This window comes from Aedes aegypti, chromosome 2 (assembly GCF_002204515.2).
Source record: "Aedes aegypti strain LVP_AGWG chromosome 2, AaegL5.0 Primary Assembly, whole genome shotgun sequence".
Lineage (NCBI taxonomy): Eukaryota > Metazoa > Arthropoda > Insecta > Diptera > Culicidae > Aedes > Aedes aegypti.
The window spans coordinates 74,433,253-74,456,255 of NC_035108.1; the positions used below are offsets into that span (position 1 = coordinate 74,433,253).

The following is a 23,003-nucleotide window of genomic DNA, read 5'->3' on the forward strand; positions in this document are numbered from 1 at the left end:
CCACGCTGCCTGTTCTTCGCGAAGAGCAGGAAAGTATTCATTTCGATCATCTTCATACGGGCTTGCTACAATCACGCTAAACTTGCTCCGCTCAAAAATGAGTGCCGAGCGCACAAAATTGGCCTCTTTCGTGCAGCACAGATTCTGTGCAAAGGGGCTGTACACAGTTTTGTGCAAACGGTGGTAAACAAAACTGAATGAATGAAATGAGCACAGATGAGGAACGCTTGGAATGCGAAATTCAGTTCCAATTTTAAAGTTTTTCAGAGATTTTTTTCATTTGAATAGCCGAAGTGGAAGCAAATGGGGAAAAAAACTTTCGCATTTGCGACCATCTTCCGGCTTTTCGCTAGAAAACATCTCAGAAAACTCCCCATCTTACCAACGGTCTGTTTGCTGCCGCGCGGGAGATCATTAACAGTTCCGTTTCCATCGATCTCCGCACAGCCGAAGGCCAACACGTCGGCAACTCACAGAATGAGTGCGACCTACACATAATTTTCACTCAGTCAGCCAGTTCTGCATTGGTTGCCTCATTATGTGTAGTTTTAATACATGCGCTGCGTGGAGCTGGCTTAGCGTGGAGTGTTTGCTTGACTTTACGAGAAGAAGCAACCTTGCAATGAATCACCAGAATGAACAGCGCGTGGATAAATGAATCCTACGAGTGGAAAGGCTTCGCGAACCACTTATCGGTGTGTCATTTTGCTTCTTCGGCGTTGCATCCGTTCGCTTTTTGCGATGCTCTTCTGACTCAAAAATGAAAATGAATTTTGGAATGTGGATCGCGAAGATGCGTCGATCATTGTTCACAAGAAGATCCATCGCAACACTGGATATAAGATTTAAAATTTTGCCACTAAAGTTACGCAAATAGGCGAAAACTTTATGTTAAAACGATTATTTCTTCCGGTCAAAAGTTTTACAATCTTTAACCGATTTCAATAGTATCTTGACACAATAATTTTCAAGTTTCATAACCTTTACTGGGAACTCCAATCAAACGGTCGGATTCGGATATACACGAGGGGTTTGCCCGAAGTTTCCAACTCGATCATACCGCATAAGTATATTCCGCCCATCATTAGGAACCATTCTGGCCGGATGAGGATTCCCTGGAACCGGTTCCTGGGGCATCAATTGGGGACCAACATTTGATCAGCATAAATTATATCATGCGACACATCAATTTTAAAGACTTTACAACGGAAGTATAATACAATGCATCTTGAGTATTTGTATAAATCATAGGGCCATCTACAAGTGCTTCCATGATGTGGGCTCCGATAAACCTTCATAGAAACCACAAAAATCCGAATGCAACTCTGTCAAAGCAACCAGGATTGATGCCGATAAGATCCTGATTATGGCATACTGCTCGCGATATCCCGTCCCGTAAAACCGTGGCAGGCCTTAGAGTACGTTTCAAATCCGTCGCCTCGTTGTTCCAACTGGGCGGGAGTAGGCTCAGATGCCATTACCTGACTTGCGCCGATCCGGCTCCGAACATAGTACCCCATGATGGACTATGTCAACCCTAGCATGGCCTAGCTGCTTCCATGGACAACCATGGGATCATAAAGGCGACTATTCCAGCGGAGATGGATAGCGGCTCTTAGGAGGACCCATAAGAAATGATCCATCAAAACAAACAACTAGCGGAATTTGAAGGAGAGGCTTCTAGTCCCATCACCAACCGGCTAAGGTTCCCGCCAAGAAAGGAGGCAAACAACATCAACTTACGTGACGTGTGGGCAAAAGCCTAGACTCTGTGACGACGGCAGGCACTGGCCGCTCCAGTGCAACATGTGAGGTGATCGATGGCCCGGGACTTATCAAAGCCATGAATAGCAATAGGGAGTACCTCCCGAAAATGCAGGTGGCTGCTGTGCAACTCGAAGTCATCATCGAGTTTGTTAAGAGCAAAAGCAATATCAGCAAGGACTTGGAAACAAGTCTGCTGAAATTGTGACAATCTAGCTGCAAAGCAGAACTATGCGAAAGCCTAGGCACAACTTGGCAAGGTAGATGGCAAAACGACACTAAGTCGAGCCAGACTGAAGTGTTTTCCTTAACAGGCAACACGAATATATCAGATGGTATTATTAGATACGCGATGCGGAAGAGGGGACCTTCCGAGGATGAATACGTGGCGAAAAGACGTATGTTTGCTAAGGGAAAAGTGACCTACGCAGCCGTCCTCCAGAGCGGAAAAGCTGGCACGAGCCAAGCTCCGCGATCAAGAGGACATGGCAACAGTGGAGAGGCCAACACCAAGTCTAAGGCCAAAAAAGCCAAGAAAAAAGAGCCCGAACCAGGCAGTGCATCCACAAGAACCACGAGCGCAAGGCAACAGCACCCCGTGGATACGAGTTTGAAATAAGAAACACTAGAGGAAACCAAAAACGGAGCCCAAAGAGATGGCTAAATCGAAAGCAGCGAAACGTAGAAATTTAGACGAGGCCCTCGTTATCAAAACGGAGGAAGCGAAATACGCCGGAGTTCTGAAGGCGATGCGAAGCACGTAGAAGGTATCGCCATTTGGGCACAGATGTGCGGAGCATAAGGCAGACTAGGATTGGTGAAAGAAGGACGTCAAGCAAACGAGTGCAGCCTAGAACCAACTGGCACAAGAAGTACTTGGCGACGAGGTTGATGTAAGATCCCTGACTGCAAAAGCGACTCTCCAGTGTAAAAATCTGGATGAGGTCACCGATGCAGCGGAGGTCTCAGCTGCCCTCAAAGAGCAGTGTGACATCAACGTAGCAAGTAAGTCCATCCACCCTAGAAAGGGCCTGCAGGGCACCCAGGTGGCAGCGGTCAGGCTGCCGGTTGCAGAGACCAACACAGCGAAGAACTTGGGCATACTCAAGGTAGGCTGGTCGGTTAGCCGTCTGAGCATGCAACAGCTTCCTGAAGTTTGCTTCAAGTGTTTCGGGAAGGGCCATAAGTCGTGGAATTGCAATGGTCCCGACAGAAGTAAGATGTGCAGAAATTGCGACACCGAAGGCCATAGGGCAAGCGATTGTAAGTGCCTAATATGTGTCGACAGAGCAGACAACGGACACTTAACGGGCGGACCCAAATGTCCGGGCACAAGCGGAGTATCAAAGCAGCCAAAACGGAAGTAACGCAGTTAAATTTAAACCACTGTGATGCAGCCCAGCAGCTTTCTTTGGCAGCCAGTCTAAACCAAGACTGACGAGGTGTTACTATCAGACTCATACCAGACAACAACGGGAACTGGGTGGCGGATAGGTCCCAACAGCTAGCAGCTATAGGGACGACAGGACGATACCCAATCCAAAAATAGTTTCCATCTCAAATGATGGTTTTGCGTTAGCAAAAATCTACAGCGTATTCTATTGCAGTTGTTACGTGTCCTAAAGATGGGCGATTGAGAAATGTTCCCACATGGTCGACAGGATGATAGCTGAACTAGCTAATCGGCAGCCAGTAGTGATAGCTGGTGGCTTTAATGCATGGGCAGTGGAGTGGAGTAGCCGCTACACCAACCAAAGAGGCCAACTATTGTTGGAATCCATGGCCGTATTAAATGTAGAGTTGGCAAATGTGGGTACAGTGAGTACCCAAGCAACAAATAGTTCGGATAAAAGGGCATGTTTTGGCTTAATCAGCTCACTTTTTAAGTAGTTAAACGAACTTTACAGTTTACATCAGTGATGCATTTTAAACCGAACGCGAGCCAAAAATGAACTGAACGCGTTCTAATTTTGCACGAGAACCTAGCAAGCATTGAACTCTTGTGCAAGATTCTGCACCTGCTCAAGAACGGCCCGTTCACTTCAAAATGCACAATGAAGTAAAGAACCCGAAAAAACTTCACCAGACTATAATACATTCATATCACTCAACATATATGGAATTTCAAATGTTTCCCAATATCTAGCAAAACTTCCGCGTTGAAATATGTCGTGTATCTGCCATGAAAACAGTTTTCATTTCAAGTTCAATTTTCAGCTCGCTCGGGTTCAGATTTTTGAACTGCTCAATGAGCAAGCCTACTTGATCTCTCGTTCAAAAGTTTGAACTGGAACGCAAACTGAACGCGTTCAAATGCAACACTGGTTTACATAAAGTTCGTGAAGGTTTGATTGTTACCTTCAAGTACAAAAGAAGTTCAGTTCAAACTTGTTCTGAACTTACAAGTTGTTGATAAGTTCATTAGTTACTTTTGAGAATGAAGTTCATTTAATATCCATGGTGATCTCTTAATCCGCGAAAAAGTTTCACTGAAACTAAATTTATACCAAGAGTGAACTATGGAGTTCACTGCTTAAGTACAATCCGAACTATTGGTTGCTTGGGTACCTTCCGCAGAAATGTTGCAGAATCGATTAACGAAGTGACGTTTTGTAGTCCTAACCTTTTAGGTACCATGAACAGGCGCGTTGATGACGGTTATACTCATAGCAATCATCAATCGATTCACTATAGTATAATACCAGGCGGGCGAAGGGCAGTGCGATGTAACTCCACCCAAGCCCGAGGTTGGAAAACAGAGATCTTCAACGGCGAAGTATGCACCGAAGTCCTGAGGCGCGAACGGAACACTCTGGACCTAAACGGTGAAGAGCTAGTTGCTGTGATATCACGAGCGTGTGATGCTTCCGTGCCGATAACAGGCCGCTGGTGTACTGGTAATGCGAATCAATGGCAACAATCTGACTTCGAGCTGGACGAAGAATGCAACGCACACGCACAGAAGCACAAAGAGAAGAACGTGGTGCAGCATTCAGAGAGGCAAAGTTGGCTTTCAAAACGGAAATCAAGAGTCGAAAACGAGCATGCTTTGATAGTCTACGCCAGAGTGCCAATTCAAGTCCGTGGGGTGACGCCTACAAAGTGTTAATGGCTAAGACCAAAGTTGCCATGGCGGCCCAAAAAAAGTCGCTTGCCTTGCTGCGATCGATAATCGATATACTCTTCCCGCATCATCCCACAAACCCATGGCCCCAGCGCCGTATGTGGCAGATGAAGGAGAAGAAGTGGCGAGGGTGACGGCGAAGAGCTGGCAGAAGTCGTGAAATCATTCTTATCAAACAAGGCACCGGGACCAAATGGTATCCCGAATGTTGCCCTAAAAGCGGCAGTGAAGGCGGATCCGGACACCCAAGTAACCACAAGCATTATAACATTGCACGTATTCTACTGCATATCAACAACATTAATGCAACATTGCTTTTATTCAACAAATTTCAAGAGCTGTCAAGCAATAAAGCATTAACCCTACATTACAAATGTATCAATGCACTAACATCACTTTATAAATAGTACTGATGCATTAATATTACTTTATAAGTTGCTTCATTGCTTCATCGTCCTTATTGCATTAATTTAACTGTAAAAGTGCCCTTTTCCACTTTTAGACTACTTTAATGGTAGGCTTACGGCAATGCAGCTGCATTATATATGCAATGATATAATGCTCCATGGTTACTTGGGCATGTTCAGAACCACGATGCAACGCTGCATTGATCAAGGAATCTTCCGAATGTATGGAAGCAACAGAAATTGGTGCTACTAACAAAGGCGGGGAAACCGCCAGGTGACCCGTCGGCGTAAAGACCTATCTCTCTACTAGATACAACGGGCAAGTTATTGGGCAGGTTGATCCTCAACAGGCTAGTACCGTATACGGAAGGTGCGGACGGCGTGTCCAATTACCAGTTTATATTCAGGAAAGGTAAATCTACTCTGGACGCTATCCAGTCGGTCGTTCAGACAGCTGAGGTGGCAATCGAGCATAAAAGGAGTGTCATTCGTTCCTGCGCGGTTGTCACTCTGGATGTGAAGTAAGCGTTCAACAGTGCAAGCTGTGAATTGATGCCCACACACTTCTTCCAGCTTGACGTACTCAAGCTGCCCATTCCGACGGGAGTTAAGATTGTTGGCTTCGCCGGCGATATCACCCTAGAGGTCTATGGCTAATCGAGGTAGGAAGTAGAGTTGACAGCAGTGCACTCTATCTCCATAGTTGAGAAATTAAGGAAGTCTAGGACTGGATTGTCGCAAGACTGAGGTACTGTTGGTCCAAAACCGCAAGTCCGAGCAACGGGCGCTTATATCGGTAGGTGATTGCACCATAAAGTCCAAGCGATCTCTTAGGCAACTTGAGGTAATAAACGTTGACAAGCTCAGCTTTGCTAGACACGTTGAATATGCCTGTAAAATGGCATTTACAGCTATATCGGCGCTTTCGAGGATGATGTCTAACAGCTCTGCTGTAATTGCTAGCAAATGCAAGCTCCTGGCAGGCGTGGCGCTATCCATTAGGTATGGAGCACCAGTCTGGTCAAAAGCGCTTAGAATGAGCAGAAACTTAAAGCGGTTGGAACGGTATCTAAAGAGGTCGTGTACATCATAGCTGAAATGACGCCCATCGGACTCATTATCAAGAAAGATGTTCAATGCGTCAACCAAAGAAGTACCAGAGGAGTCCGCGACACGTGTAAAGAGGCAACGCTTATAAGTTGGCAGCAGGAATGGGATAACTCCGCTAAGGGTAGATGGACCCATCGGCTAATACCGATGGTATGCAAGAAACCATGGGGAAGTGAACTTCCACCTGACGTAGGTTTTGTCAGGACATGGTTGCTATAGGCAGTACCTGCATAGTTCGGGCACCCAGAATCTCCTCCGTGTCCCAATTGTGCTGGTGCGGAGGAAACAGCGGAGCATGTCGTGTTCGATTGCCCTCGTTTCATTGTTGAGAGAGATCGCATGCTCGATACATGCGGAGGGGACACGTCCCCCGACAATTACGAGAGAGAATGTGTGCGGATACCGAGAGCCGGAAAACAGTAACTACGGCTGTCACTCACATTATGTTGGAATTGCAGCGCCTATGGCGCACAAGACCAAGACTTGGCTGCAGAGGATTAGCCTTGACTAGGCTGATCTCTTGTAACATTGATTAAGTCGGCTAGGACAAGCAGTTTGCCTTGGCTACTTCTGCTTCATGTGTTGTGGTATATGCACTGGCCCCTCTCCGAAGAATTACCGTAAGGTGGTTCCGGGGAGATGAGGGTCTGAGGCCAAGGGTAGAGTCGGTGCACTCTGTCACCACTTGAGCAAATCAACAAGAATTGCTCAAATACAGCGCATGGGCTGGTTTTAGTGGGTCGTCGTTGGTGCGACATCCCCACAGTCCCTGAGTTAAATTCTGAGATGTCTGTTTGCAAATTTCCCCCTTGTAAAAAAAACACTCCCTCCTGATCGAAATTCTAGCTACGCTCACGACTGAAATTCGCCATCTTGCTTGCCATGTCATATTGGATTTTAAAATGGTGCCAAACCTCGATTTTCAACAGCTTTGCGTAGAGTCCGTTTCAAATATGTCCATTGATTGTCATTATTCGGAACAGGAGTCGCCATCTTACTCTCTGGTCCACTATATTAGGTTTCAAAATTGTGCCAAATATTGATGTTCGTGATCTATTCATCGAGTCCGTTCCCACAATACACATATTACATGCATTTTCAACTTAATTTCTTGGGTTCCATCGGAGGTATGTAGAATAGCTGAGAAATTACGGTGGGTGGGAAGTGTATGGAATGCTCCTAGAAAGATATAAAGCCATTTTGTTTTCTCGTCCTCCATCTTAGATTTGAAGATCAACGCTTTGCCCGTTGAACAATTTTGTCCAAATCAGAGACTTTATACGTCGTCAAGATATCCAGATATTCCGTATTGCAACCAATTATCCAAAATCCCATGAGTCAAGGATCTCCATCTACGCGGTACCAATTACCGTCCTACACCGGGGGAAAGCTGTATTATACGGGTGATGGAGGGAAAGATAATGTTGGAATTTGTGATTTGCAATAGCTTACCGTACGGCGGCGCACAGCTTAGGGTCCGAACAGGGTTGGACAAAGTGTTTCACGGTCGCCTTTCTGTAGATTGGTACGCTGACGGTTCGCTTCTCGGTGCACACATTTTTCCTGCAATTTGAGACAAATCGAAAGGAGACGTATGATTAGATGATTTGCAATGGACACACTGGTGAACATATCATTCGAGTGGAATTGAGTGCTAAGACAAATGCAGCTGTCCGCGAGGCTGCATTTCCTGGTGACGGTTAATCATATGTGAAGGTCAGGATTTCCTTCGTTGCAACGTGCTTTGTTGTTGGCAGACTGGTTCGAAGCTTGCAATCTATTTCCTAAGGCTTTGTCTAAACCAGTCTTAACACGTTCCAAAACGGATCGTGTTTCGCCAAATAAGTCACAAGTCATAATTCATAGCGCCACCGTTCGAGACCTCGGTCATCAGTCAGAAGTGAGAAACTCCAATAAAATCGAACCCAAGCGTCTGGGCATGGATCAAAACAACCTAGCCGTGAACGGCACAGAAGTTAATAAATTGCTCCTCACGATCGGTAAGGATCCATTAAATCCGCATTATTCCTTGCTGATGTGCGTTTACCAGTAAAGTGGCTCATTGTCTTGGCTGAGCAATGCTGGTACATCGTGAGTCGATCTCCCAGAATAGGAGCGATCGCCCGACGAAACGGCTGTGAATTTACATAAAGATCGTCGTCAAAGATCGTAAAGCGACAATTGAGTTTGTACGATCATAAACTAATAGCTTCAGGGCTTTTGTGTACATTGCAATTGGTTTAATAGTCTATACTAACTAAGTCGGCTGGATAGTTGTAATCGGTAGCGACAAAGCAGATTGCAACTGAGAGGGTAAGAAGCAAAGGTATGTAAGTGAAAAGAGAACTGCTAATAAAATAAACGAGTTTAATTTTTTTCAGTTATATTGCAATCCATACAAATAGTATGGGAACCAAAAAATACTCAATCACAATATTTTTTTTCTGTTGAACTTCCAAAAAGGAAAGCTTGTAACAGTAGAATTTTTCAGAATGTCTGACTCCAAAATGTCACTTACATCCCTTTGTGTTTGGGCCCTTCAACCGTTCACTGTTCGACAAAAGAAGAGTGTCATGTTAGATCGGAGGAATTTTACCACACATTCAGTTGCAAATACTTACGTTGCATTGCGTGGATCAGCGAGGTAGATTATTGTTTGATGGACGTTATAAATTTCTTCATTTAAATTAATTCATTAAAGGGAAGTTAATATGAGAGAGCTTCTAGCTTGGAACTGGAATGTGTTTATGGAGTTTCAATCCATTGAATAGAGACTTGTACAATATTAATTATTTTCTAGCATCTATATTGTATTCAAATGTAGTCATGTTAGCCGGGTGTCTTGACTGAATTAAATTTGTTCCAATGTGATGAGTCCAGAAGAACGTGCTCAGCATTGCAAACGACCCTAGTATCATGTGTTTAGTCACTGCATCTGATTTATCTGTACCGTATCTAGGAGTTTTTGAACAGTAGGTCGAAATTGATTATTATGGATCAAATTACAATTTGTTCCATATTGTTTTATTGTATGTATATCGATCAACCCTATTCGTTACAAAGATAATACCCTTAAGGTGTTCATTTTACCACTCCTTCCCCTAATGTTTCATGTGCTATTATTACTCTGTGACAGAAGAGTAATAATAGACCTATGCACGGGTTCACTATTTGACATTTTAGCGGTGCCGTGTCAAATAGTGAACTCGTGCATCGGTCCATAGCACATGAAACATTAGGGGTGGTAAAATGAACACCTTGATACGAATAGTTTCGTGCCTTAAATATGAATATTGAATATTCATTGAATACTTATTGCATTGAACATTCCTAACGATTTATTCTATACAGCTGACAGTCAATAGAAATTGAGTTGTATGATCAATGTGGAGGTGTTTATCGCACATAATGGCACAATTTATTTGTTGTGTGTCTGCTGTAAGAATCGGTCCGAAGATGATATTCAACGCCTCCCTCAATAATCTTGTTTTTGATAGAAAAATGAGGAATATGTACAGTTGATAGATACAACATAAAAAATAGGGATGTTATCTCAAGCAGCTAAAATAGCCGAATTTTCACATATTTTTATCGCTAACAAAAAACGATGCAAAACAAATATTTTTGTAAATTTTCTTTACATTTACGAAATTATATCCATCAATGATTGTAACTCATTCAAAAAGAAATCTAAAGGTATTAGTTTTGACATCATAACGATATTCACCTCACCGGAAAACATGACGAACTCTGAGCTAAAAGTTACGTCAGTTCTAATTTTCAAACGTGGATTTCTAAAATCTTAGTTTTCGTTGATGTTTTCCCTTCAACTGACCTCCGTATCAACCAGAACACTCTTATTCATAAGTAGATGAAAAACTCCAACTTCAACTCTAGTGGAAGTAAATGGTATAGTACTAAATTCGGGTTTTTCATCCACTTATAGGTATTCTACTAAACAGCTCGAAGATTTATTATCACTCTTATTCATGTTCTGGATCGCCTGTGCGTGATAAAAAATCATTTAAATTTAATGTTTTCTCGGTAAAAGGCACAGGGTTCATTTCACCACCCCTGTTCATTTTCCCACCACTTTTCCTACCATGTAACCGCTTCAACGTCAATATAATTTTTATAACAATACATTCACAATAATCAGGTACTAGACGATCCAAATCAGCTTTTCAATGCTTGTACAAGGCCAATTGATCGTTAAGTGGTGCTATATTAGCATTAACGATCGATTAGCAAAATATAGGACAATCTGTGCTTATTTATTAGGGTAGAAGGAATAGCTTTGACCAGCGAAAGAGATTTCTTTTTAATACATGGGAAGCCCTGTATGTATGTAGAACATTTACGTTAAATGAAAGCTCACCATATTTTTTTTAGAAAAAAATGTAATTGCGCAGACCATTTGGTTAAATGAAATGGCCTTATGAATTTTTCACGTATAACTTATGATCTCGCGATAGCAATTGGTAACCAAGTGAGTAGCTCGTTGTTTTTAAGCAAATTAATTGACAACGATTAAAACTCTTGCCTAGAAGATGGAGGAGGATCTTCTCTTCATCGTAGCATTGTCTAATAATATTTAAATACATTTATTTGCAAAATAACAATAAGCTACACACTTGGTTACCAATGGCTTTTAGGGCGAAAACATACATGAAGCCAGTAGTTATTATAAGGGGTCATGCACAAATTACGTCACGCTCCAAGGGGGGAGAGGGGTCCAGCCAAGCGTGACAAGCCTTACAAAATTTTCGGAGGACTCATACAAAAAGTGTGACAAAGGGGGGGAGGGGGTCGAAAAAGTTGAAATTTAGCGTGACATAATTTGTGTACCATCCCTAACTAATTTTAACAACATGTTAAACTTTCACTTCTCAATAGGTTAAACACATTAATTACTTATGGAGCGGCTAGTTTGGGAATACCCTTATTCAATAAAGTATAAAGGAACCATAATTTCATAAGCTTTACCATGTGAATATCGAAATGATATATGCTGATTTGTTTCGTGAGATGGTGTACAATCCACAATGGTAACAACTTGGCCTATGGCCAAGACCGGTGATTCTACATTTTGGAAAAAGGTCCCCCAGTACCGGACAGCACCCAATATCAGGCATCGTCGAAAAATTGAAACATTTTGTCAAATTTTACTGAACACACGTTGTGAAAAAAATTTGAGGACATTTGACAGATGTGTTCAGAATAATAGTAATGAAAGCCGATTTCATACAAAATGCTCAAATTTGATGTGCTGTAACTTTGTTTCCCTATGAGCAGTCTGCATTAGATTGTAACAGACAAATATGCTCAATTTTATTATCACAAAGTTTGATTTTTTTTAAACACCGGGTAAAAAGTTAGTCATCAGGTGAATGCTCAAAACAGTAGTAGTTTGACGTGCAAACCATGGCTAACTGGGCTTCAAGGGCGTTAATACAAATCAATCAAAAGGATACTTAGCAACCATGATCAATATCATCGCCAACCTAGCAAAGAAAATCAAACTTTGACTTCGCCTTCCTTGTGAAAAATCTTACCGTGTTTGGTTGTTCCCGCATTTGATATTTGCGGTTCAAACGCACACAGCAATAATTTGTATATCTGCTGTATTTTGAGTTTTTAAATTTATCTTCACTCATTTCAAAAATTTTCACCCAAGCTATGAGCCATTTTACGAAGCAGGTCAAATGACAGGAGGCCTGGGACTTTTCAATCATCGTCGTCAGTTTTCGTGATGATGATGGTTGATGACTGTGCGCATTTCTAGCGTAAGTTTTCATGCAGGCGAAAACTTAAATGGAGAAAAATTATTAAAATATTTCTGATCACAAAAGTGCTTTTTTATGTGCAATATGGGTAACAAAGAGGTAGCTGATACAATAACTAGGTGTAATGTTGCAGTAACGAACATTTTTGTATCTCATTTTTGTCATTTTCTCCATGTCCACGTTTGGTAAGATGAGGCGTTGTTGAAAATCACGCTGGATTTAATCCCAGGTCTCCTGTCAATTGACGCCGTTGCGGCGATCAGCTGTTCCGAAACGTCTCGTAAAATGGCTCATAAACGTATAAATCAGCCATTTTTTTCTTACAAATTTGTTGCTGAACAAAAATTTACAAAACAAAACTACTATTTATTTTGACGATTCCACCTGGTTCCCTAACTTTTTTAAACGGTTCTTTGAAAAAAAAAAAAAAAACTTCGAATGAAATTGAGCATACTTGTAATTCTCTGTCAAAATTGTATATCGATAGCACCTAGCGAAACAATGAGCCATTTTACGAGACGTTTCGGAACAGCTGATCACCGCAACGGCGTCAATTGACAGGAGACCTGGGAAATCCAGCGTGATTTTCAATAACGCCTCATCTTACCAAACGAGGACATGGAGAAAATGACAAAAATGAGATCCAAAAATGTTCGTTACACCTAGTTATTGTATCAGCTACCTCTTTGTTACCCATATTGCACATAAAAAAGCACTTTTGTGATCAGAAATATTTTCATAATTTTTCTCCATTTAAGTTTTCGCCTGGATGAAAAGCTACGCTAGAAATGCGCACAGTCATCAACCATCATCATCGCGAAAACTGACGCCGATGATTGAAAAATCCCAGGTCTCCTGTCATTTGACCAGGCTTCGTAAAATGGCTTATATTACAGCATGCCAAAGTTGAGCATTTTGTATAAAAATCGGCTTTTACTACTATTATTGTGAACACAACTGCATGGGGTGCAAACCAGTTACTTCAATACCTTGAAACGTATGGAGTAGTGACAATTGGGTTGCTAAAAGATTGAAATGAAAATTTACGTAGCTTGATCGAAAGTGTATCTTTTTCTTAGTACAGGTCGGACTCGATTATCCGAAGACTCGATTATCCGGAATTTGTTTTTGATGTTCTTGTTTTTTAATTTTTATGCATAAATCTGAGATAATTTGGTATTACAATATACAATATGAATGATTTTGCAGTTTTGAACGTATTCAAGAAAAGGGGGGTTTGAAAAAGTGGTTTTTTGTGTATGATGGTAATTTTTTTTTTCTTGTAGAGACCCCTACCGTTCCTATAAATAATTTCTGGCTACGTCACGGCATCATATAAATAAAACAACAAAAAAAGATAATATTTAAATTCTATTATCGAATATTTCATTTATTTTCTTAGTGATTCGATTATCCAGAGGATTCGATTATCCGGAGTGAAAAAAAAATCGATACTCCGGATAATCGAGTCCGACCTATATAACACAATTTTATTGCTCAATACTATTACTATTTACAAAATGACAGCTCGTTCCGTGTTCAGGGCTAGTAGCAAGCCTCTTTTTAATGACCTGGTCACTTTTTTCGACCTAATCACTAAGAAGTTACTATTTGCAATTAACATTAGTTGCTTTGACTCTATGACACTACCCCGAACGCCACTACCCCGAATGCCATTAAGCCGAACGCCATTATCTCGAAAGCCATTACCCCGAATGGGTCATTACCCCGAACGCCACTACCCCGAATGGGTCACTACCCCCGAACGCCATTACCCCGAACCCATAACATTTTGAGAGTAATTCAAATCAGAAGGTTGGGAGAAAATTTTACTATTCCTTATGAGTATTACACAAGTTTGGCTGAACAATGAATTTTTAAAATATTAGGAAATGAAAAAGGAGCTTTCCATAAAAAAATATTAAGTTTCATTTAGGCTTGTCCTCTAGTTTTGATGAGATTAACACAGCTACTCTGCAATGCTACGAAGAACAGCCAATTTCAAAAAGAAGGGTGAATTAGTTATGGACAAGTTAGCTAGAAAAAGCACAAAATAAGGATGTAATAAAGTTTCGTTTTGGACGCTGCTATCCACTTCCTCCACTCAATTTATTTTAGATGTCGACTACTAGCATTAAGATCTTCTAGAAGATTTTGTTTCATAAACGATGGTAATAGAAGATCACCCTGATATTATCGCTGCAAGTGTTGTTCTATGGAACCCGTTTAAAGATCAACCTTATAGACAATCATTCCACGGTGGCATAGAAACGCTATACACTTGTACATGTTAGAAAAACCGCGGCCTCTGATCACCATTACAGTAATACTTTCGTTCTTTGTGGGATCATTCAGCTGAATTTCAATAAGGTAACCACAAAAATAGATGTGTTTGATTCAATACAATGAATAAATGATGATGGCAGAAAAGTGGTGAGCAGCTCCAAAAACGACTTGACTGTTTGAATGCACCATAAAGAAAGGAAAATTTCTGCTCATAATTAGCAGGATTAACTTCAATGAATGCCTTAAGGATATCCTTCTTAAAAAAAAAGCTGTTTCATATGGAAATATTAGAGCCTAGCTTATCCAACAAAAATTTGGAATATTAACACCACCAAGAAGTCCATATGCCGGCGAGCACGCAGCTGTTTAGCAAGACTATATTAAGGGTATGGGTTCGAATTCCTCCGATGGTGGATTTTATTGCATTGAAAAGTTCCTTGACACATCCCTGGGCTTAGAGGCACTTGTACAAGAATGGTAAATTGACAAGGAAAGCTTTCAGTCAATAAAAGGCTTGTTTTGTTGAAAGCCTATTCACAAATTTCATAACGCTGAAGGTTGTCATTGAAATGTTACCCCCACACTTAATTGTAGAATTTCTATACAAAAAGGTTACGAGGCGGTGGATGGGTGTCAAAAATGACAATTTTGGGCGTTATGAAATTTGTTAATGAACCCTTTAACTGCGGAAGTGCCCACTGAGCTGATAGACAGGCACTGTCTCAGAAAGAAAAAGAAGAAGATAGTTGCCAACAAGATATTTCGAAAGAATAGCTGACATATGAAAGAAGGGAAAATATATGATGAACATTTTAACGAGAACTTTTACACACCATTGATTACCAGTTTACATCAGGGATGCATACATGAATGGTCAATCCTCTATAACAGTATGGTCATCATTTTTGCTCGCATATCAAGATACTGCATTGTATCTCATACTATTTGGGGTAATGGCGTTCGGGGTAATAACGTTCGGGGGTAATGGGATGGAGCCGTTACTTTTTGTTGCAAATAGGTAATGACTTTTTAGTGACCGCTGACTTTCTAGTCACTTTTTCAGAAAAATGATTTTTTTAGGAAAATGATCTGATGATAATGAAATTTAAGGCTGGGTTAGTTTTCCAAACACAAACAGCAGGAAATAGATATTTCTTATTATAATTGTGTGATTTGGAAATCCAAGTATCGAGAAAGAAAAGGATTCCTGGCTCACTTTCTGGAAAAAATGGGATAAATATTTCGCAGACATTTCCACTAAAATTCAAAAAATTCTATGGCAGGTGTACCAGTTATGGTCATAGTGGTTCCCTATTTCGCAATATGTAGATTCGTGAGATGCGCATTACGTAGTTTACCCTGGTCTGACCCATTACGGCTACCGCCCTACGAGCATCGATGCGCACTGCTGGGTATCGAAACGCTAGAGGAGAGGCGAAAGATTAACCAAGCCGTCTTTGGTGCTAAAGTTCTTCGCTCCGAAATAGACAGCCCAGCATTGCTTCGCCAGCTTAGTATATACGCTCCTCAACGTGTGCTGCGTTCTAGACAACTACTGTATCAACCACCGAGGTGAACTATGTATGGATCCAATAATCCCATTGACACGATAAGCCGGAGATTCCAAGATAATTACAATTTGTTCGATTTTAACATCTCAACTAATACCTTCAAAAATCGGTTACGCAATCGCCAGGTCTAATGTATCCTGTTAAGTGTAGTCCAAGAGTTGATGCTTAGTTTAGTTTAGTTTTAATTTTATTCATTAAGACCATGATGTCGGATGAATCTTCAATACAAATACAAATACAAATACAAATATATTAAAATACAATTGTTTTAAATTTCGAATTGTTCAGTGTATTTTAGATGTAAGATGCCGAATACATCTTCTTGTTAGAACGATCAAAATGATTCATAATGTGGAAGCTTTCGAAGTTTCACATATTGTCAATACGGGAACCAAAATGGCCATAACTGGTACACTTTTCATATATAAAATGGATATCAAACGATTGCTCGCGCATAATTTCAGAACGGCTCATCAGATTTGTAACGGGTCTATTTCGTATGGTTGGTTTTCATATGAAGAAGGTTTATAAGGTTAAAAGTGTGGTAAATTTTACGGGAATTGTGGCAGTTCCGAAATGTTTGGTTTTTCATACATTTGGTTTTTGGGTTAAAAAACATCACAGCAGACATCACGAAGTTTGCCGGGTTACAGCTAGTATTTGAATCAATTTACTTATTCGTTTATTTGAAGGCTCAAGCGCCCTAAGGCATTACGGAGCCGAAATCATGATAATCATACAAATAAAATAAATTATTTGATAATTGAAAATTATTGTTTTCGAACATTCTTCTTGGGTGGAGATTGCAGTTGATTTTCCACCGGAAGTGTTCGATGATGTTGAGACAGATCTTGTTTATATTTCTCTTGCCGACTTTTCCTCTCCGCTTCACATTTCTCCCAGTGCTCCTTCTGCTCCTTTTCCTGCCTTCTCAAATTTTCTTGGTACCGTCGCTGCATGGATTTTTCATTTTTCCGGTATTCTTCTTGACGTCTCCGCTTTTCTGCTTCGTGCTTCGCCCAATTTTCTGCCAAAATCTTTTCATATTTGTTTCTATAAACAACCGGTTCCGTTTCTATCGATGCTCCTTGATCTTCGATGTGTGTAATCTCCGTTGAAGCAGGTTCCAACTGCACCTCTTCAACTACTTCTTCCTCCAAAACTTCTATGATTTCCGGTTCAGCTAATACGGGACTGCCCTGAATAACGGCAGCAGCATAAGTATTAACTGATTTATTACCTTGTCTTTCTTTCATATGTTGCTTCCGTGCCGCATTTTGTGGACAGGAATTTCTACGGTGACCCTCCTGTTGGCACAGAAAACATTTATTTTTCAGCTCCTCATAGAACACCTTCCCTCTCCATTGAAGAACGTCCACCGTCGGGGGGATGTCTTTGTCAACTTCCATGTACACGCCTCGTACACCATTGAACATATGGTCGAGGCCTAGGTTCGGTGGGAACTTCTCTCGAATCACTCTTTCAATTTTTCCATACGCTCCTAGTACCAACGCCACATCCTCGTCAGAAACCTCTGGAGGGATATCAAAAACCCGCACGTAACGAACGTTGGTTCCTGCTGGAGACATAAGAACGTCTACCGTTTTTCCACTGGAATAGCTGAATTTGGCTGATTCCAGGTTAGACTGCAGTGCATCCTCCATTGCGGCAGTAGTTCTGAATTTAATGCACAGACTCCTGTCCTCCCCCATCTTATACACGGTTTCCATGTCCATTACATCGGCATTTAACTGCTTTACGAACACAGAAATTTCGATCCATGTTGGACGTGGTGCCGACGTAGGAAAACGAAATTTCACCGTGTTTTCAATCATTACGATAATCGATTGGTGTTGAAATACCGCACAAAAATAACGAGCAATACGAACTTGAATACAAAGCCGTTTGATAAAATGCAAAAACAAACTACTGTGTGCTATTCATCAGCACTCCGTGTACCGGCTGCTGCTGCGTCTGAATGCGACGAGAGCAAAACAACAACTGTTTGAATCAATTTACGCGAAACCAGGAATCTTAAACCTGCTTTCTGAATGAACCTCATCAAAACCTCTTTCGGAAGATAAGCCATAGACAGTTGAGAATACACACCAAAATAAAATCATTGAGTATGTTAGACACTCGTTTTGCACTAATTTTGCTGAAAATAAATTCTAGTGTGAATTAAGTGGTATAGTACTAAATACGTTTTTTTTTCATTTACTTGGAAATAATTACAAAAATTAAATTTGGGTTGCCAACCAGTCTTCCCAAACGAACACCGAACACGTTGGATCAGGCGGTTTCGTACTCTCCTTGCACTCTGTTATCGTGTGTAAACCCAAAATCTCGAACCTGAACCTAAACCCAAACATGTGTAAAGTGAACATTGGTTCAAACGCCGGTTCGAAAACCAGTCAATTTGTACCTAGTATACATCCGTGGTTCAAATTTTGGTGCAATTCTTCGCTTGCATTAAAAGTTCGGAACGAAGACACAAACGGACAGACAGAAAACAGTTGATATCCACGCTTAGTAATTTCTACTTATCGTATCTTGTTGTTTGATATAGTAAAATCATTGTTTTTTTTCATAAAGTTACCGTCAAATGTTATTGAAAGTATTGATCTTCGTTGATCTGCTTAAATAAAACATTTATTCAAGCCTCAAGATAGCATCTTATGAAAGAATTCATGGAGATAATATGATTTGAAAAAGTGAAATAGTGGCAACCGGAGTGCAATTAATATGGCAGAACCATAATTGATAGATTGTCATAGACAAATGCTGTTTTGTCATCATTAATACACGAATATGAGCACACTGTCATGATTCGGCATTTGTGGATGTAAAATTGTCTTAAAAAATGCTTAGAGCATTTTTGGGGCAAAAGTTCGACTTTAGGGTTATAATCAAAGTTTCCAGGAAAACAATAGCAGATGAAACAAAACAAATACCATACAGTGAACCAATATGTTGGCTATAATTTTGCTGAACAAACTTGTGTCAAAATATTTACCCATTTTTAGTTATAACAGTTTCAAAATTGATTGTCTTGAACGAACTTTTGCCCCACCGGTGGGGCAAGAGTTCGAATCTAGTGTGGGGCAAAATTTCGTTGGCTAAAACACAAAATATCAATACTTTTATGACAGGCATACTTTATATCAGCCGTAAATTTACCACAAACCAGAGATCATATAAAGATGTTAATTTCAAATTGTTAAAGTGTGCAGTTTACGTTAGAATTGGATACGATGCAAAATGTAATTGTTTGAGATTGTTAATGGAGTCAACAATATGATCTGATCCGAATTTGCATCTTATCAAACTCAAATTTCATTTGGCAAAATATGTAACTTCAAATTGTCATCTTCTTAAGATTTCGATTTTACTTTGTTTGAGTCTATTATGATCTTCAATATGAAATTAGATATGAGTTCATCTGACGCAAAAATTATATCATACGGAGGAAGATCACTCATCGCCGGATGCATCTTAAACCAGGCATAAACCGAAAAAGAGATATTCATGCTAAAATTAACTAACATCAAAGTTTTACAGCAACAAAATGGTATCCCTTTGTACAAGCATTTCTGTACATTTCTGTTTAATGCCTTCAATAATTACATCACACTGAGGTGGATACACTGAGGGCGGCTACGGTCACTAATCGCACCGTATTTGTTCGGCAGTCTTACAGTTCTGTTACAGTTGCATACGTTTAATCTATGAGAATACAAAACACACAAGAAAATACCGTAACCATTTCACTAACTAATTATAAGAACTCTATTTGTTTTAATTTTGAAACTGTAGGTCAGAAATTGTCGCCTCGTATCACAATTTTGTATTCGTGTTTGTTTGTAAAAATTAAGTCATATAAACTGCAATGCACAGTCATACACAAAGTTATAGTAAGCGCCACATCATCTTGTCTCAAGTTGTATTGTCCATGATGAATATGTATGTATGCATATGGCTTCCATATTTGTGCGAGTAGAGGGAATTCATGGATTTTAATATTAAAACGTTTGATAATAGTTAATGTATCATTATCAAACATGGAACAAATCAATCACTTCAAAACATGGTACAACTGTGTCAAGTATTGGTGTAATTACATAATGTATCGACGATGAATTCACTTGAACATGGGTGGCATGGGAAGGAAGCTTTATTGTTGGATTTATGTTTGCCAAATTTCCGTGTCATTCAACAGAGACTGTATGGCATAATGGTAGCCTATATGATTAGCGATCTGAAGATCATTGCATGGAGGCTTGCACCTACTTGTTATACCTTTTTTTGTTTGTTTAAACTAAGTCATATAAAATGCAAAATACTATTATTTACGAAATAGTAGAAAACTCAAAACGAACTCCTCTGAAGTTGTATTCATCACACTGAATTTTCTGCAATGTACGTATATGGCCTCCACATTTGTTCACATAGAGGGAATCTATGTATTTCAAACAATCTTTTATTTCCGATTAAGCGTTCACTTAAGTGAGTTGAATCTCAGTTATGTGAACAAATTTGTTGGCTGGAAACTTATGTTTGCCGAAAAATACACACTAAATTTCCATCAAAAAAATGCCCAAAACAGGATTAATTGTAATACACCCAAAAATAGCAGTTTTTCGCAAAACTAGGTGAAAATTTAATTTTTTGTGAAATTTTTCGCACGATCAGGCAAATTTTGCTTAATTTGAAGATAATGTGTGGATTTCAGGAAATTTATTTTTTTTTCGTGTGTTTATACATCGGTCGAACTTTTCCCCCACTATGGGTGAAAATTGTTTCCAAGCATTTATGCAAAAACTAATACACGTCAAAGCATCCTTATGATAGACCTAGAAACGCCCTTACAAAAAATATTGAAAAATATTTAATCCTAATTTGGTTCCATGCATCGAAAGTTTGACCAAATATTACAATATTCTAGTCGAAAAACAACAAATAATCATAACTTTTTCACATCTCAATCGATTTTTATTATATTTGGAGTGAAAGTCTCTTACTTCAGTAGCATTCGAAACACCATGGCATTTCTAAGTTTTGTTTTGAATTGAACTAGAAATGTTAAAAAGAAACTCTTGCCCCACTTTAAATTTTGCCCCACTTTACTCTATTGAAGATGATTCAGCTTTTTTTTCGCTTTTCATGGTAACCAAGCAGCATTTAACAAAGTTTGCAGCTACATTAGTTTGTCCTTATTCCGTCAGGAATAAGTGTTCGCAATGCATCTGTAGAGCCCAAGTACTGATTTATAAAGTATAAATAAGGTAAGTTATCAAGATTCAAGGGCAAGTCAATCAGTTTAAAAGCAGTTTTTATGACAACAAGGTGTATTATATCAATCTTTAATCATAGCCGTACAAATAAGTGTAATTCAGCCACCACCAGCACTTTAAAATGAGGTATTATATGCTGCAATAAAGCTGGTTTTGTAGCCACAAAATTTTAACTTTATAGTTTGTCTACAAAAGGTTTTTGAAAACAATTAAGAGCTGACTTACAAAATATCATCTTCTAGCAACGTTAAATGTCGCCTCTAGCTATTACAGCATTCACGTAACTGTTATAAAACATTAATAAATCCACACGAATGCCAAATTGGTGTGGAATTGTTACTTGGGTGCATTACTTGCATTGAAGGGTATGTCCCGAAAACGAAACCTTGTCAAACACTGCCTACCTTTCCATAAATATACAGTTAGATCTAGTTTATTTCGGATTGCATAAGCTGCTTGAAGGCTAGACGAATGTGCGTCGTCACATCCTGTCTAGAAAAACACATCATTCATCGATTCATATTGGAATCCACCTGCATTTCAGACGAGTGCTCATAACGTTCTTCCACAACATGTCTGCAACCGTTTACGACTCTGGCTAATAGGAGCTAAACTATGGAAAAAAACGATGAGTGTTTTCGTATTTTCCAATCCGTTGCAATCGATTCAAATTTGTTGTGCGCCAACGCCTATAAAAATATCCCAGTTGTTATGAAGCTTGTCATAATCCCCAATCTTGGCATTGAATGGTTAATGGTCCATCGGTGGGATGACAATTGTACACGATACGAATTGATTTGCACGATTCGGTCGCTAATTATAGCGGGAAAAACGAGAGAAAACTCTCAACGTCTAGTCTGCCTGGTTAGGTGAATCGATCGAATCTTGTTTGGCGTAGCGGAAGAATTCCGAATGAAGAAAATTGCTGTTTCTGTCTGTCGCGGAATGATATTTTTATTTATTCCCACGTGACGATCGACTTCGGTGACGCGCGGTTATCTGACATTGAATTTTTGCGACATTTGGAAATGTAGGATTCGAAGAAGGAGGATTGTCGGAAGAGTTCTAAGCCAGCAATGATAAAAATGTTTTCTCTTATGTTCAATGTACCTAGCTTGATGAACGGCAACGTTTTTGTTCCCGGAATTTCCCAGGCAAAATCTCCAACACTGCTCATTTTTTAGTTAAAGATCGTTTGCTAAAGAATCATACCCATCAGGTAAATTATAATCATGCTCATTCATAAGATAATGTTCTTCCGTCGAGTAGCCGTTCGAATCTTTTGATTTCAAATGGATTTACCCAAGGATGCCGATATTATAGCAGGCATTTTCCTCTAATGGATCCTATTTTTAAATATTTTAAATTGGAATGCTTGTACTTTGAATGATAAGGAGGACGAACTTTTCAATTTCCTAACGGTCGATAATATGCATATAGCAATTATTAATTAAATTTATATTAAACCTGTATCCAAACGCAAAAGAGATTGATTGATGTGGTCTCAATCGACTCTAGTCGAAAAATGAATGGAATGTTTGAAATGATTACAATGACGAAATTTAAAAAATTGAAGCAATTCACAGTTTGTTACTCCATCGGCTCAGCACTCTACCAATTACACTTTTTCGTCACCATCATCATCGTTAAAAAAATACATC

At 39.8% G+C, this 23,003-nt stretch overlaps 1 protein-coding gene across 3 annotated transcripts in view; it reads right to left on the reverse strand.

The window, feature by feature from the left end:
* LOC110675656 (epidermal growth factor-like protein 7) overlaps nt 1–23,003 on the reverse strand; it is a 93,697-nt gene that overhangs the window by 16,485 nt on the left and 54,209 nt on the right. For all 3 annotated transcript variants that reach the window (XR_002499680.1, XR_002499679.1, XM_021841222.1), the window contains one exon: nt 7,858–7,968. Coding sequence is in view for 1 of the 3 variants with exons in the window: in XM_021841222.1 (XP_021696914.1) it covers nt 7,858–7,968 (111 nt within the window). In the remaining 2 variants the exon portion in view is untranslated. The remainder of the gene's footprint in view (nt 1–7,857; nt 7,969–23,003) is intronic.